At 38.0% G+C, this 18,180-nt stretch overlaps 1 protein-coding gene across 8 annotated transcripts in view; it reads right to left on the bottom strand.

Moving 5' to 3' along the window:
* The window catches only part of BMAL1 (basic helix-loop-helix ARNT like 1), a 53,167-nt gene that overhangs the window by 17,274 nt on the left and 17,713 nt on the right, over positions 1-18,180 (bottom strand). For 5 of the 8 annotated variants that reach the window (XM_069803920.1, XM_069803919.1, XM_069803916.1 and 2 more), the window contains 8 exons: positions 9,545-9,668; positions 8,654-8,801; positions 5,566-5,586; positions 4,465-4,503; positions 4,083-4,124; positions 2,988-3,145; positions 1,469-1,548; positions 359-451 (listed from right to left, as the gene is read on the bottom strand). In XM_069803920.1, coding sequence (XP_069660021.1) covers positions 359-451; positions 1,469-1,548; positions 2,988-3,145; positions 4,083-4,124; positions 4,465-4,503; positions 5,566-5,586; positions 8,654-8,793 — 573 coding nt within the window. In that variant the 5' untranslated portion in view covers positions 8,794-8,801; positions 9,545-9,668. Of the gene's footprint in view, positions 1-358; positions 452-1,468; positions 1,549-2,987; positions 3,146-4,082; positions 4,125-4,464; positions 4,504-5,565; positions 5,587-7,275; positions 7,337-8,653; positions 8,807-9,544; positions 9,669-12,390; positions 12,500-18,180 lie in introns of those variants that run through there. The other 3 variants (XM_069803921.1, XM_069803922.1, XM_069803924.1) reach the window with 3 other exon arrangements.

The raw sequence follows: 18,180 nt of genomic DNA, 5'->3' as shown, positions 1-18,180 counted from the left end.
ACCCAGAATAGACAGAAAGAAAACTTAGTCAAAAATTCATGTGATGCGATTGGAAGAACCACAGAATGTTTTTTCAATATTTGCTTATATTCCCTATTAGATAATGCTTTTGCAAGCCTGAGGGTAAATCCCTGATCAGAATGCATCAGTGAAGTAAATTTAGTTCCTTTCCTCTTTAGTTTGAATGGAAGAACAATCTTCTCTAATGACATGGCAGAGAAAAGCTCGCTCTTTACAACAAATCTCAGCTTTCAAGACAGACTATTCAGGTAAATAGCCCTCCATATAAATGCATAATCATAAAAAAAAGCTTTCAAATCTTTTAAGGCCTAACATTACTTAAAATGGAGAAGGATACCTGACTGTAGTTGAGGATCTTGAAGACAGATTCTGAAACAAACAGTATCTTCCCTCTGTCACAGCCCACAACAAAAAGAAATCCATCTGCTGCCTAATTAGGGGGGGGGGAAGTAAATTACTAAGTTATACATCCTCATTGCATCATTATAACCTTTAAAAACATGTTCTATACAGTAGAATTTCTACATTAGGAGAGCTGTCTTAACATTTGGAGATAACTGAGTCAACAGGCAAGATATAAAATTACAATAAAGGTTTTTTTTGCATCTGCAAACATTTTTGGCATCATCCTGGGCACCATGCCCAGAATGTAAAATCACTTTTACAGGAGGAAAGAATCCAGGTCTTCTCCAATAATATTATGATTATGTTTAATAAGGCCTTCAAATTAAAATATTATTTTAACCATATTTATTCCATAGTTCCTCTTTTAGAAGCCAAACATAACCTGGATATTAATTTATGTGCCTGTAGGCAAGTAATTCCCATTTCAATAGTACTCTCTTTCAGTCACATACAAGCATGCAGGATTAGGCCCTAATTTTATACCCTTAAGAGTCACAATGCTGCAGAAATTAAATTCTGCATATGCTGCATGTGGACACTGCAGCGCTTCACAAATTACACAAGCTACTAGAAGAGCTTAACTATTAACAAATATATACTCTCCACACTATAAAAGTGCCATACAGCAAGCAGACAAATCTACTAAGTCATGTTACATCAGTGACCTCAAAAAAAGGTGTTCATTATATCACTGTACGCTGAAAATCACATCAAGGTAGCCCATGGCATAAAGTCTGCAAGAAAACAATTTATGTAATTTTGGTTCATGCCATGAAATAATTGAAGTTTCTGATGGTTACCATCAAAATATCAGAGTTTCCTCAGATGTCCCTCTCAAATCTTCCTGCTTAAATCAAGAGATGCTAGTCACCATTCAAACCCACTGACTTTACACAGTAGTCTTGCAGATTTCTTCATTATCCTCCATAATAAAAAACATTCTTAAAAGCTGACATACAAGGCAGGAAAATACTGGTGTTTCGCTTTAGGAGAGTTATATTCACAGCCATTAAGATCTCTTTAATTAAAAGTTGAAACGTACCCTGAGAATAAGATGTTTTAATTCATCATCTGATAGAAAAGCAGGCTTATAGTTTGCTTCTGTGTATGGATTTGTAGCACCTAAAGAAAACAAACAAACGATCTATCCCCATATCACAAACTTAACAATACAGACTTAAATGAGCAATTTTCTTTCGGCTGCTTCTTATACTGTTATTCATTGCAGGTGTTCTTTAAAATGAAAGTTGCTTTTTGGTTTTGTTTTACTATCAACATGAGCTCTGTTGGTATTAACTTAAAAAAGGATTAAGCTTTTTTACTAAAACACAAATATTGCATTATGTAGTAATGCAAATAAAATGCCTTCTGAGATATAGTGTTCTCTGACATATTTTTTTAACCCAAATGTTGTCCTTGATTTATGGTCTAGTCTCAGAATTAGCAATGAAAAATAAGAGATTAAAGAAGAAGAGCCTTCAAACTATTTCTTCTCTTTATAACTTAGTAAAACATGACAAGGTCATGTAAACGGATTGTCACTTAAGAACTTACAAATCAGTTCTCTCATTCCATGCCTCTGACAAAAAACAGCATTACAATGATACCATCTCACAATGCCAAAAGCCCAAAATAAGCAATGAGGCAGCTATTTATTAAAGAGTAGTTCTTCTCATTTTATTCCCTTCATAAAGACAAAAGAGAATCAAATTAGTAACCACTGAAGTGCTATGACGTATTAACCCAATCAAATGACAGCGGCAGAAAAAGTTAAACCTTTCAAAAATACTAGGATAAATACGATTGGAAGACACCAGGTCTCCTAGAAACTAGAACAGTGACTTAAATTAGCTGCATCTCTATCTTTTCTCAGGGGCGTATTCTTGGAGGCTTAAGCTTTCACCATCATCACCAATGGTACCAAAGCACTGATTCACTCTTGTATGAAGCTTTAGGACATACAGAAATTTGCAACAACGCCGACTCTTCCAAACCCACATGTTCCCCTTCAGGTGCTTATAACAGAAACTAAAACTGAATTTTCATAGTACTCTCCATTCTTTCACACAGACCTAAAGGTATGAACACAAAACCTCAGAAGTCCTGTAGGAATATTACTTACACCTAAAAATTTAACCTCTCTATCCAACAAGTTTTGCACATTTCCTGCTTAAGAGCACTGCTCAGTGCTATACAAGGTTCAGCTGTGCACTGCCACTTAAGCCCTTTGTTCCCTCACCCCACCTGCCTCAGCTGCCTTGCTTTTGTTGCATCTAGAGATGGTGATCAATCAGGTCAGATCATGGAAAATTATTCTTTTCTCATCCACAGATTTCCCAGGTGGATCAGGATACTGGATCATGAACCAGCAAGCTATAAATGAACACACAGCATCAAATGCTAAGAAAAGGGAAGAAAATCCTCCTAAAATGTATTAACTTATTCATTTTTGGCAAAAGGACAAGAAAGGGAGAGAAAGTATGGCTTTAGGGAAATTCCATTTAGCCATCCTCCTTCAGTCCTGTCCTCCCACCCCGCCCCTTCACCCCCAATCAACTCACCACGTAATGTTTTCATATGCTGGACAGCCATTCTCAATACAGTGAGTTTATCTAGCTTTCGAGACATAGCGTTGCACGTTGGTACCAAAGATGCCAGTTCATCTATAAAACTGTTCATTTTATCTCTACGCCTTTTTTCAATTTGGCTATGAGCCTCCCTAAAAAAGTAAGGTGGTGAGGAAGAACAGAAAAGCATGAGAAAATAAATCATATTTAAAAATCCTCAAATCCAGTATCACAAAAATAACCTCCTCCTCATAATTAAGTTAGCCTCTTATCCTCAGGAAAAGGACATCCGCATACAGAATTCTTCAGACATTTTTTGTTATCTGGGTGAGCAACAGTTACAAGCAATAGGCAAGGCTGCAGCACACAGTTCTAATTTACCAGAAAACACATGTAACGTTGGCCATACAGTACACTGAATCCTCAGTTCTGAAACTATCCACTAAACAGTACAAAACTATCTAGAGATTTCTACTGCTGTACACCAGTTTTGTTCTTGGCATGTACACTGAACTATAACTGGAATCATAAAGGTCACATAAGCAAATTTCAGTGTATAAAAATGTTGACTAAAGCATTCAATTAAGAATTTGTAATCAGTATAGTAATGAATGTACTAAGTATTTAAAACTACCTTCTGTTGTGGCAATATGTTTTCTGCTCATCCTACAGCTTTCCACTTGAAGTATTTGAGATATCTCTGAACTAAACTATTCTTAATCAGGAAAAATTATGATAAACACTAAATAATTTAATTTGGTTTGTAGTTTCCCGTATTAAAGAGTCACTATTAACACTTTTACAATTGATTTTGAAAGAAACAAGATGAAGAACGTAACATCAGAAGCATACAGACTTCAATTTCAGTGTTAATGAAGTGACTAAAACCAACTTACCTACCGAATTAGTATTTTCACAAAACTATATGCAGTTTATACATGAAAAGTATTAAGAGTGCAAAGATATGGAAAAATAAGAGAAGGTCAAAGCTAGAAAAAAATTACTTTCCGGATAAGAAACACATGCAAATATTTCATATGGCAAAATGCAAGATAGAATTCTTTTCAAGATACTTGTTTAGAGTATTACCTTGCATTTTTTATTCTGCCTTGTTGGTCTGTATACTCCAATCTGTTGAAAAATGATATCACAAAGTTAGTGTTAAAAACACTAAACCCAATTCTTTTAATGCATCTTATATACCTAGTGACCCTTATTAAAATCAGATTTTAAAAATCTGAATATTTATTTAACCTTTCTTCAGAAAAGATCATTATTTATAATACTGTGGCTCAAAGTGTTGGGGTTTTTTGTTTGTCTGTTTTACTTATTTCAACAATCTTAATCCTTTGTCCTAGCAAAGAAACAATTTGGGACACATGACCACAGTAACACCAAAAACAGGTATCTACACACAGGATCCTATGTCGGTACTGTGGAACTATCATCTTAGTGACTGTATCAGTAGTACCTTCCATGTTGGTCATCTTTATCTGTATCCATACCTTCCCTGCAGAAACAGAATAAAAGCAATATATCACAAATAAAGCAGGATTAGCAAAATTGTTATCAAACTATCATAAAATTAGAATAAAGTATTCCTGTCATCTTTAAATCATAAAAACAAAAATAAGAATATAAAACTGAGAAGCTGGAAGGACTAAAGAAGTTGTGTGGTTTTTGTAATATTAAAACGTTTTCTTAAATTAGTTGTCTCTCCTTTGGAGCTAACAATATGGCACAGTTTGATGTGTTTGACAGTAAAACATGCTGCAGTTCAAAGATATCATCTGTCATAAAAATGTTTTTCAGTTAACTGGGGGGGGGGGGGGGGGGGGTAAGAACATATCAAAGCAGATATTTTTCACGCCTTCATCAGAAATAGGGCTACTAACTTGCATTTACTATAGTTAAAATTTCAACCAGAGGCAGTTATCCAAGTGCCTCACATAAAATTCACAAACTGCCCTGATTTACTTTATGCAGATGCCTGTGTGTTCTACACTTCAGTTCACCTTACGGTAGTTGACTTTGGGGTAGGAGATGGTAATAATCTAGATCAAAGAACTATTGGAGAGGGCCAAATGCACACACAGAATGAAAGACTGTATGAAAGTAACCAGGCACATTTCAAATTCGTACAACTTTCAGTGTAGATACATGGCTTGCTTTTGTCTCAACATGAAAAAAAAAAAAGGAAGGAAGGAGGCGTGAAGAATAAAAAGGACCCTCCTTACTACATTTTGATATTGTAACCATATGTATAGAAATAAGGAGAGGAAAGCATAAGTTTTCATAGCTGTATCTGGTAAAAAAAGTTGAATGCCTAAGACTATAGCACTGTTAGACAAAAGAATCAGGAAAAGAATGGAGAGAGAGAGAGAGAGAGAGAGATCTTTATATATCTATATATCTATCTCTGTACAACTGTGCTTGAATGGACACTCGTAAGTCTGACTTATTCTAGTTTAATTTTTCCCTGCAAATTTTTAAGTAAATGGGAGGGAAAGACAAGGAAAAACACAGGGCATCTTTTTCAAGTGAAACCAATTATTAAAATATTTATACTTACTCAAAAGGAAAGCCATCGAGCCTGAAAAGAAAGAAAAATAGAAGTACACCACATATAGGAAATAAGAATAATGTCTTACATTTTCTCTTGACATTCTCAAGCTATTTTACATCCTATTTGAAATGAAAAGCATAATGAAAAGACAATAGCAGTGAACATATTCTAAGGAAACAAGCTTGTTCAAATTAATCTACTTTCTGAAAGAATAATTCTGCTTTTTAAGAAAAGATAGCGTAGTTCATTACACTTAATGGGAAACACTAGTAAAACAACTAACCTAAATTATATTATGCAAATCACTGAGATACTGTTTTGTCTTCAGAAATGAAAGATCTGTGCTATATGTGCGTTGCCCTCGTAGTTAGATAAATGGGATTTCGGAGGACTCTAAGGCCAGAAATAAAATAAAAAATAATAATAAAAAAAATCCCAAGTTTCTCAGTTTTTTATTCTGCCCAGCAGGACAGATGAACATTTTCTTTTAGTCAGTATTAAAGTCCTAATTCTGAACTTTGTATAGACTTTATCATAAGGAAATTAAACAGAATTTCTATATGCAAGCTAACTGCTGGTGTCACTTCAAGACTGTAAAGTGATCTGAAATACCACTGAGCTTTAACCTGTTAAGAGGCTGTTTTATAAAAGTCTTACGAAAAATGTTCTCATAGTAGCCATTAACATACTAGTTATTCCTGTTCAACATTGGACATTAGCCTTCTTAAAAATAAACATAGTAGACTTTCATATAGTATTCATTGCACTTTTAAATCAATTATCTTTGTGATTAGATATTAGAAGAAGTTTGAATAATGCTAAAGGTTTTCTTCATCTCTCAATTTGCACATTTGAGTTACTGTCCTAGTCAATGGCTCAAAGCACTTCTGATGCTCACAAAGAGCGAGCATACAGGTCTAGAACAGGACTTAGAAACAGAAATGAGGCATCAGTTTTCCTCTTGTGATGCCACTTTTACCTACAGGATGCTTGTTGTGACAAAATTTATTTTAGCCTTAGAAAAACCCAGAAAGCAAAATCTAAGAGAGGTACAAGGTAAGTTACAAATGCTTCAGTATAGTTTGTTTTCTTATCATATATTATTTCAATTGAAAACACTTCTCTCAAGAAAAGAGATTAACTGTTTATAGACCTGTGCACGAAGTCTTGGATTCCAGCATTTGACTAAAACAGTAGCGGAGAACAGACAACCTTTGCTGACGTGACAGCAATAAGTTGGACAGTAATTTTCAGGGAGCGGCAGGAAGAAGAATTGAAAAGAAGCTGGTGTGGAGAGCTGAAAGCACAGCCGATCAATATGCTTGCTTGTACTTCAGAGGTGAACGAAGAACCACGCTAAACAGTCAGGTTCTGCCTTCCCTATTCCCTGACTTCACTGGTAAATGAAGCATGAAACTTGACACTCGGACAATTTATGTAAAAAAATAAATTGTTAACAGGCAGCAAAAGCTGAACAATAGCATTTCTGAACATTTACCATACGTACGTATAGAAGGAGGGATCAAGGAAGTCTACCTTAAGTTCTATTTTAAAGTAATAGGAATATTTATTAGCCACCATTTCCTTTGCCACACAAGATGAACTGTGGTATGATGACAGCTGTTGTAAACTTATTTTACTTAGGATTCAAGGAAACAGTGTTTTCACATATTTAAAAAATGCACACACAACCTAAAGGGCAGAATTATAACTTACAAGAGCAAGCTGTCTTTTGGAAAAGAGGACTTGAGCAATGCTTCCTACCCAGAAGAATAAAGATGGAGAAATCCTTTCTAGAGAAGAGGAAGTTTGTGAGATTGAGGCTGTTCACTGAATTTTGTAGTAGTCAATTCAACCAGAGGGAGTCATGTACTTTTCAGGAAGACTAAATGCATATTAGAGAAGGTACGTATGCAGTATGTTTGTGGCCTTTAAACAGTACTTGAAGTTTTGCGCATAAGTTCTCCTAAAAAGAAGTCCTATGCACAGGGAACCTAATTCTTAATTGTCTTGTTCAGCATGGATTAAAAATTCTACCCCTCCCTGTAAAGAGAGCTGCCAACAATCCAAAGGCCAACAATGATAAAATTTGTACTAAGTTACATAAAAATGGACTGTGTAGCTATATTAATAACAGATGGGACCCATTCACAAGTTGCCCTCAGCTAGAATTTGTAAAGTTGCAATACATACAAGGTTTGCACAGTGACTTAGAGTAAGTAGGTTGGTCTTGGTGTCTTGGTGTACCTACTACAGAAGACATTATACGTTTGGAAATTTGGCAAACTTTATTACAACCTTCACTCTTCTAAAGCAGAGCTGGTGTGATTTCTTTCTATTTCAAATACCTGCCCCAAGAGAGAAGCTATGGCTTGGACGATGCTTCTGAGCACTGTTATTAGCAAGCTTCCCTTAAAGAGAAGCAGCTTTCTTGAAACAAAACCACATTCTACCACTGATTCAAAAGAAACCAAGTTTTTATTTTGTCAGGAATAACAGCCTACAGTCGAGGACCAATACAAGACTAAATCAGTTGATTAAAGAGAAGGCAGATCTACTGCCTCAAACCAGACACTATTCAGATTTATATTCAACTGGGAGACCAAAATAGCTTCATCAGGCAAAGGTTGGCACTGAAATGATAGGAAGTGACTAAAAAGGCAAAAAATAGGTGAAGAAGAGGAACTAGTCCCAGTTTTGCTTCTGCTTTTTAATGAATTTATTATCTTCCCTCCTGCTAGTCAGACATTCTATTTCCTACGTAAATGGTCAGTATAATAAACCTTCACACTGTACATTTCATCAGTATTAGTTTTTCCCCCCTTCACCAGCCAAAGGTTTCTTTCCTCAGCCTTACCCCATCTGATAGCCCTCAATTCTAGCTGCCCCAAGATGAAGGCTTTATTTTTATTATTAAATCATGAACTTTCCTGTTAGTACCTAGTAGCTTTTTTCTTTATTAAAACCTTTATGACAGGTTGTCAAGAAAAGGTTATTTAAAAACTGCTATAAATATTTCTGTTGTCTCCCCCACTGTATTATTATGTTACAGCCTCTTTTTAACAGTGTTAAAATCAAGAGAAATCCAACTTACTGATAATCGGTGGAGCTTCCCTTTCTTTTCCTATTACAATCCATTCCTGAAGTGCTAAGGGAACTGGAGATCAAGTCAGCAGGGTCTGGTGACATAAAGTCACTAATTGTAGAAGATATGTCCATCCTTTGGTCTGCCATTGGATTGTCTAACATTAGGGGGAAAAAAAAAAACAAACAACCAACCAACCATACAACAAAAACCCACTGCATTAATAGAAGCAGAAACTTACATATTTTTAACCAAAACAACAAATCTTAAATTTAGTACTCTTAAAAACTGCAAAAATCACAATTCTATTATTTCCTTTTGCTGTGAAACAGATAATAGGCAATTTCTGCTCTTCCATTTACTGGTGTATTGAATATCGAAAGCCAAACCATGACCATTCTCAAAACACATTACTTAATACAATTGTTTTTAAAAACTCATCAGCATGATCTTTAACTAAACGAGGTTTACTCCTATTTTAGCTGGCCAGCCAACTGCTTCTACCTAACACATAAATAAAGGATAAGTTCTATCTGTCTTTTGCTGACTGGGAACACTAGTTTTAGTGTGTGTCTCCATTTGAAGATCATATTATCAAAGTTCATAAACTCTGAGAGTTCTAAATCCACTGAATTTCACGGAACAGAATTCAGAAGGCTTCCCCAGAAAACCAGGTTAAACACCTCTACCACAGCAGACCCCACAAATAAAAAACTAATAATCCAATGGTGGTCTAAGACGACTAGTTAAAGGTACAAAACCGAATCTAATTAGCTTTTTCATCCAAAACATACAAATTTTAATTCTCTAGACTGCAAATAATTACATTGTTGGAAGAAACCCTGTGAAAAGTTTATTCATTACTAAATCACATCAACTGTGAAACAGAAGAGTTTTTACCTGAAAGCCTGTCTTGGAAGCCTAGATCCACCTGGGGAAAGATGATGATGCTCAGCCTGAAGCAGCTGATCACCTTAAAACTCTTCCATGCCTCATATTCTGTTAGTCAAGTACTTTCAAAAACCTGAATGGGAAGAAAACCAGCAAGCTTAAAAAACACTTTCAAAACAAGTTTGTTAAGAACAATCATTTTAGACACAGTTTACAACAGCAACTAGATGTTTTCTCCTCAAGGATCGATTTTTAATTTCCTTGTCCATCATCAAAAGAGTTAGATGTTGGGATGTGCATCTCCAATGGACCAAGCTTTGGAACAGAAGGAATCTCTTCAGCATCTCCTCCTTTTGGGCTCTGCTTATCATTCTTTGATCTTTGCATAAACCCCCTCCACTTACAAACAACGATCAGATCTGAACCCATTTGTTGTCAGATGCTACCAGAATGAGTCCAACTGCTGTTACAGTGCAAGAGACAGACTTACCCCTTCACTCCTGGCTGCCTCACTTTTAAGGTGGCCATAGCAGCAAGACAGTTTGGGCTTGGCTTACTATTTTATTTTCCCTTGTAACAGCAGCTGGCATTTTCAAAGAGAAGGGTCTTAAACATTGTTCTATTCTGCAGGCTTCAAGTTTTAAATAAAATCCACATCCCATGCTAGAACTCAAGTCCTCAACTGTGTCTCCCAACTACACTGTAAACTTAGTGGCTGGTCTGCAGGTGGATGTCCTTCCCCTCCAGATTTCTGTCACAGGTTTTTCAGCAACACTTAATATGCAAGACTTAAAAACGGTTCTAAGTCTGCCTCTTGCAGAAAAACGTGAAAGTCTTCTGGATACATTGTTTTCTGGTTAACGCATCTGTGAACATCCTGACTGCCTTTCCAACCTGTGATGACAGCAGAACTTCCCAATTACACAGATCAGCAAGCTCCCATGACACTCTCAGAAGTTCACAAGTCAAACAACCAGTATTCTGCCAACATGACCACATTATAACTGATTCTACTGAATCACGTCTACAGATACGTTAAGAGTTATAAGCCAACAGAAACCTCACAAAATCCAAAGTCAATGGTATTGTTTTCTTCAGCTCTGCCAGAAGAGCAAATCCAGAATTTATTTCAGAACTTTAAATTATCTAAATTGCTGGTCTTTTTACAGTAAAAACAGTCAGGATCACAGTTCTTAAATCTAAGGTCAGGCAAGTCACTGCCTTAATACCACCAATTTTTGAACAGAGGATCATTGTTCTAGAAGCAGAGCTTCCAAGCTGCTGCTGAGGGCTCATCATCCATCTCACCCAACAACTTCTCTGTGGTCCTTTCTCAAAAATGAAAAAAGGAGTCAGGTATTTGTGAGTGGATGTATATACTGGTAAAGGCAAATTAAGAGGCCAGCTGACACCAAAAGGTCACTGACAAAAGCTAAATCAGTACAAATTTAAGTCAAATTATAAATTGCCATTGAATCCACAGCCACAGTTTATTTAACAAGGCTTTCATTCACACCAATAGAGTTACTTGTAGATCAGGCCTTACTTTCTTCATGTATCAGCCTTTTCCTAGTTGTCTGCTTTGTGTCTCTTACTCTAAATAGTCCAATAACTATAAACTCAATTATATTACTGTGGTTTATGAGATTACTGCAGCTTAATTTACAAGCCACCAGTTAAACCACAGTCACTGACCATTTCTCTGTGCTTGGTTCAGATCCAAAACCATTATTTTCAACCTCAGTTGACATGCAGAAGTTAGTTATAGCTAAACTTAGTGTGGCCTGTGGCTAAGCCCTATGAATCCAGTGCTAAAAGTACTGTCACATCAAACTACTCACAATGCCTCCTTTTTACACTGTCCAGTTACTGTGCATCCATGATTCAGTCTTGGAACCCAATATAAAACCCAAGCACTGTATAATGCATGTACTATAAAGAAGTAGTTTCTAAAACTTCTGGCCCAAGCGACAACTAACTTTCAAAAGTTCCTGAACACCTCTATATGTGAGCATACTTGCTGAGCTCACATTTTACTGCTTAATGTAATTTCATGGACCACTTATGATGACCTCAGACAGAAGGTTGGGATGAGCTGGAATTAAAAAAGAAAAAAGGGGAAAGAAGGGTTTGTAAGTTTAACACAGTCCTTTCCCTTTAAGAATGCCTGCAACAGTCAGCACTTTAGCTTAATCATCAGAACACTGCACAAGTCACTGGTGTGCTTTAATGCAAAAAAAAAAAAATTGCTTTGTTGTTCATCTCAAAACAAAAATTTCAAAGCAGTTTTACAGAAAAAAAATCTTGAAATCAAGTATCCATTCAACTGAGCTGCTATTTTAAATTATAACCAAGCGCCTATATTTGATAGCTTCAAAGCAGCTATTTAAGTGTCTTGACCACTAAAGCAGAACAAAATTACATAAAAAAGAATTACAGAATTCTCAATTTCTTTTCAAGTCAGCCTTTTCTCTACCATGTCCCAAATGCTCAACCCAGTTATAACAACCACAGTCCTACATTTTAGCATTATAGGAGTTAAGAATCACGCATGTCTCTTGAAATGAGGTTTAAAGTTAAGAAAATGTCAACCCGATGATCAGAGCAAAAATCAGCATGCCCCACTATAATAAACAGTGAACACTTCAGAGAAATGTTTTGTTGCAAGGCTCTGTTAAAATTCTGAAAAAATTGAATATATTACTATCTTTTCAGCTTCCAGCTGCTAGTTGTTCAATGGCTCAAAAAAATCCTCTACGAGATGGAACACAAAAGTTACCCATATATATAAAGCAAAGTTCAAATCTTCCATTTATGATGCCCAGCCTGTTGGCCAGAGTACTCCAAGGATCTACTTGAAAAAATGCCATGTAGTCCACTTCCTGGTTAAATTCTCCTGTAGATGAGAATCAAATGATATTTTGTCATTGTATTGCATGACAGAGCCTCTCCACAGCCTGTTTGGGACTATTTCCTTCAGGACTCCCTTCCCTTGCATTCAATTTTTCTCCAACCCCCTGTAACAAGGCTAATGAGACAGTAAAAACAAATCTTACTGTTCATCCCTTAAAAAAAAGTTAGGCGACACGTGACTAGCTTAATCATGCAGCAAAGCTGATCACGAGTACAGAAACACCTCTGAGCAAATCAAGGTCAGAGCTAAAGTAGGTCAACTACGTCTGCCAAGCACCCATCCGGGAGTCAAGACCTCTTTACACAAGCACCACCAGTTTCAGTTACCCCTAGGCAAGAGTCAACTATCCCCAACATACATATATATTTATTCTAAAAGTAACACAATTCATAACTTTGTGTCTCATATCTTAAAAGCACTCTTTCACAATGACAGAGGAAAACTGTGGTGTGGTTTCCTTAAGAAGTAATTGAAAAGGTACTCATTCACCCTATGCGTAATGACTGAACCAAAAACAGCTACAAAAAGGAAATCATCTGCTTCCCTTCAGAGCAGCATTCCATCTCCAAAACTAACTGTCACAGTACAAACTAGTAAAACACAAGAATAGGATTATTTATCTTCACTATCTGTACTTCTTCGAGAGATGTTGTAAATGCATGTATACTCCAGATGTGCACACACGCAGTAACGGTGGGAGATTTCTGCTCAGCACCACAAGGACGGCAAGCAGCCCTACGATGACTTCAAGATGCATACCGGCACACACGGGCATGGCTGCTGCAGGTAACAAGCGCTTCCTACATCAGAATCTTTATTATGAAATACTCTGTAGGAATCAAAGGAACATCTTTGAACTAAAGCAGTGGTGGTTTCCTTTTCCTTCAGTACTTAGGGAGCAGCTGTCAGAATACTTCATATTTACCCGATATATTGATCCTGTTTTGTTTTAATGGCACACTTGCGTTCCTTGAACTCCCTACTATTATTTGCGAGAACGCTCTGTACTCCCAGAAGATAAAAAGCCCTGCGGCTTCCTCTCGCACGCAGATGCATCTCACCGCACCCTCTGGAGCAAAGAAGCGATTTTACCCTGGTTTGCTTGTTGAGGTCATCCCTTTACCACTCGCTCATCAGCACGTTCACCAACCCCTGGCAGCCTAGGCTCCACATCCGAGTTTTGGAACTCTTCCCGACCCAAGCTCTCAGTGCCATCGGTAGCTCACGTTTCAAGCTCGTCCTTAACCAGACGCGCACGCAGGGCGGCAGGGATCCAGCAGCCTCCTGCGCCTCTCATTAGCAGCGGCTGCTGCCCAGCCGCTCGCGACAGGGCGCGAGCGTCCCCTGCTCTGTGGAAAGCAGAGGCACAGCCTTCAGCTGCTCCAGCGACTCACTGTTCCAACAGCTGCTCCCCATCTTTCCTAGGGAAAAAGGAGCAGGGCTGGAGGGAAGCAGCCCATGAATTTAAACCAGCCACAAAGCTACAAGATGAATCATTTTGGCATGGGGGAAAAGAGTCTCCAATAAACTTAAGAAGAACTCCACACGCACAAAGAACATCTTTCAGCTCTAGGAAGTTAATGTAAAGGCAGTTTCTCAATAGATCAATAGACTGTCCGCATGCACTCCCCTACCGAAAACAAGTCTGTCCATCAGTAATGTCTCTGAGAAAAGACAGAATGAGTCATAATATGGCATCACCTCACAGGAGTTTTCCGGACTGTCATAGAGGTAACGGAGCCACAGGACAACATTCTGAATTTTGTGTTGTTCATAGAGCGCTTAGACTTCCAGTTCAAGAGGGGCCTCAGATCCCATCTCTCCTTGCCTAAAAGGGGAAGTACTTAAAACTTTTACTTCCAGCTACTTTAACAAAGGACTTCTCTGTTGCTCCAAAACCAAGAAGAAGTGGTAACTAAAATAACTTTCTCTTGCACCGGGGAGGTCAGAACTAGACGCAGGAACACAGCAGTGTCTCACCAGCGCTCAGTAAACGGGAAGGATCGCTTCCCTCGGCCTCTGGCAACACTACTCCAAACCCAACCCACCTCTGCTGCTGGCTCACGGACCCCCAGCATCTTTTCTGCCAAGGTGTTTTGTAGCTGGTCAGCCCTAGTCTGTACTGGGTCACGGGGTTTTTCCTCTCCAGGTGCAGGACTTGGCATTTCGCTTTGCTGAACTTCATAAGGTTCTTGTCAACCCTTTCTTCTGGCCTGTAGAGGCCCCTCTGATGGGTAGCACGCCCGTGTGGTGTATCGGTCACTCCTCCCTGTTTTGTATTGTCTGCATCTGAGTATGAAGCTTCAGACAGCATGGAAAGAAAGGAAAAGAGGCTGGCTCTTGAAAGAGAACCAAACAGATTTAACAACCCCTCAAAATCCTGGCTCATGTTCTTCTCTCAGTGAAGCAGGTAAACGTTTGCTTCAAGGCTGGCGCAAGCCCCATGGGAAGGCCTTATGGATGGCGATATGGATCATCTGCACAGCAGAAAATGAAAACTGGAAACAAAACCAAAGGCAAACCATGCCACTTCCAGGAATCAAACGTGTTTAGACTGAAAGGGGTCTGTCTGTGCTATGGATGAAGTATTTCCCTCCCTAGTAGGGGACTGGTACATACCTCTAGTGATATAGCTAAAAGTCTAGCATACAATTCTACAGAACAGTCACTGGGTCTGGAGACTGTATCATCATCAGGAGCAGCATCCTGACTAACCGGCTGACCCTCAGACACAAGAGATTTAATTTCCTTTCATATCTCAAGACCATTTGCCTCTCTACCTATTCAGGAAATCCCAGCTAACGGAGTGTTTCAACAAAGCTTGCTAGTTTGCAATCATTATTGAAAGCTTGATCTAGCATAAGCTTCTTCCCAGCCAAGATTAGACTCTTTGAGCTCTTATTCTTCGAAGCAAGCTTATGTTATCCTGTTTGGATATTTCATTTTGGGCAGCCATCAAGAGGAAACATCACAAAGAAACTAATCAAGCCCTTGTGAAAAGGTGGTGATGCACACTCTTGGAAATCAGTACTAACGTGCTGCTTTTACCAAAGGAACTTGGCCTACTTCAACAATCAATCCTTCAGTACATGTACTCCTTAGCCTTCCAAAAACTGCTTCCACACAGAAAACAAAATGGACTAGCCTTTCTTGGAAGACCAGGTTTCAAAGGATTTCTGCAGCACACCTACCAAACAAGGCTGTTATGTACACATGAAGCAAACTATAGCCTCTCTACAGGCTTCTGGAAGCAACAAGTACTGGTCCTCACATCACTAGATGCTGGGTATATCAGTTCTCAAGTAATTCCTAAGCTCAGCCACAGTGGCCAGAACAAGAGTAACCAGTTCAGATGTCACTAGTTAGAGCAGGAATCAGCAAACTCTGCCTCAGAGCTGTGCAAACATTTTACTGGGTGCCTTATGACATTCTACAGACACACCGAGATCCCCACAAGTATGCTAGGAACATATTTTCAGATTTCATCTCAAATGTCAAGAAGATGGATATTTTCAGGAGGCTTTTACAAAAAAGTATAGCCGTCATATGAAATCTCTAAGATAACAGCAGATCTCCTACAAAGAATAGGAAAAATTACACTGAGAATTGCACCCAGGTGTAACTATCAATGCGAGATCCACTCTCAATTAGCACACTCCTTCATGCCTTTGGATGCCTTATTTCAACAGGTCCTGCTGATTAAAAACATCCAGTTTGATTTCACTGGAAATGGATACAACTGAAATGGAATAAAAATCAGTTATTCTGAGAACAGCTGCTTGTAGGAAAAGGACTGAGCTCAATATTGGTTTTTAATTATTTAAAAACCAAACAAACCCCACAAACCAAACCAACTTACTTTAAGACAACACTACTGACATTTTGTTCAGCACAGCACCCCAGATTTCTGTACTGCAAGTTATAGAACAAAAAAATTATATTTCACGTCAAAAATGGGGTCCAGTGTTAAATGCTGGTAAAGTAAGTTCACAAAATCTACGTTAAGATGTAGTATTTAATATTCATTTATTCTAATCCTTCAGAAGACTTTGTGCATGTGTGGGAAGGAACAAAGTATTATATTTTCAACATTGGGGAGGGTGGGAAGATATAAAATTAATAGACAACAGAAACTTCAAGTGCTTTGGGCCAGACATCTAATTCTACTCATTTAACACCAGAATCAGTTATTCTTTTAGTAATGACAGACCCATACACAGTTAAAGTAAAAATCAACAACCACCAAAAAAATCTACTCCCTCAAATTACTGAAATACAAACTTAGGTGAAATTCTCAAACTGAGCTTCCAAGCCAGATCCAGCCTCCAACGTGTGAAGGAGGTACTGTTTCACAACCACTGAAGGCAATCCTTGTTCGTCTGTCAATCCTAAGCCATCCAAGGGATTCAGAGGGCGGGTGGAGGGAGCGAGGGGGGGGTATGAAAAACAGAGGGAAATCCATCCTATCGTGTATAAATCACTTATCCAGCATTAATATGCTTTAAGTAAAAACCTAACCAAAGTTATTGTTGACTTCTTTAGTAGCTTATGTACTTCCAGCATGCTTTGATCAGAAACCTTAAAAAAACCCACAACAAAAACAAAAAGGAAAAAAAACCCAAAACCACAAAACAACAAAACCCTCTCAATTGAGGAGGCAGTGGTTCTGTGAAGCCTCCCAAGTTGTACACATTGCTTCTGATCTGTCAACAAAATAAGATGTCTTATCTTGTGCTGCACTGTAGAGTCAACTTCAAAGCAAAAATTTTTGGAAAATTAGAAATTACTCCCTTAGAGGACTGCACAGAACCTGGACTGACATTTCCAGAGCAGGACAAGCATAAAAGGTAACAAGTAGGTAAGCTACTTAACTCACTCCTCATGTTTACATGAACAGTGGGAATTTACAAATCCATGCATCTTTAACTCACAGCTGGGAATGCCTACCTTTTGCTCTTGCAGCCCAAAAGATGCAGCTTTCTGTTTCAAGATTTCATCTGACTCCTAAATATGAGCACTAGTTTATAATGGACAGATGCTTTAGATACAAGTTTTAAGGATATCTTAACCTTTCGATTACCCGAACTGAACAGGTTAAGTTTCATGCAGTTAAATATGCATCTTCTAATTTAGAGCTTATGAATAAATGTCCCAAAGCCTAACTGTTCATTGTATTATTATGACTGTGATATGCTGTGGGCAAGTTCAATTTCCTTACTGTAGCTAAGCGAAGCTCTTGTAGCCTCACAATTTGGCAAATATTCTTCCTGTAGTTCATGATCTCTAAAGTTGTCTTTCAATGGCAAAGGCAAAATCCTCTCACGTTCTAAGAAATGTGTCTTCTAAAAGGTATCTATATGAAATACCAGTCTAGCAAAACACCTCCTCATTTACTTCAAAGGTAGAAGCTGTACGTCAGATCACACTCTAATACTTACCCAGTCTGATCAGTGATTTGGCACACCACGGAACCCATTCTAGGATTTCTTCCTCAAGCTTATAACTACTGCTTGTGCTTTAATATAACTTGCAGTAGGATGTCTCGATTTAAAAGATTTCATGTGAGAACAAGCTTTAACTCAATCCACTCTTCTCACTGGTAAAGCACTATTTTAGTACTCCATTAGTTACCCCAGCTTCCAGTCACCAAATCCTTCTATGCTTTTGTCAGGTTTTCACTTTCTTCTCCCCTCCTCATACTAGAGCATTGTAGGCATCAAAACTAGACAAT

Source organism: Haliaeetus albicilla, chromosome 16 (genome assembly GCF_947461875.1).
Source record: "Haliaeetus albicilla chromosome 16, bHalAlb1.1, whole genome shotgun sequence".
In the NCBI taxonomy this organism is placed as follows: Eukaryota; Metazoa; Chordata; class Aves; order Accipitriformes; family Accipitridae; genus Haliaeetus; species Haliaeetus albicilla.
This window is presented reverse-complemented; position numbering and strand designations above follow the sequence as displayed.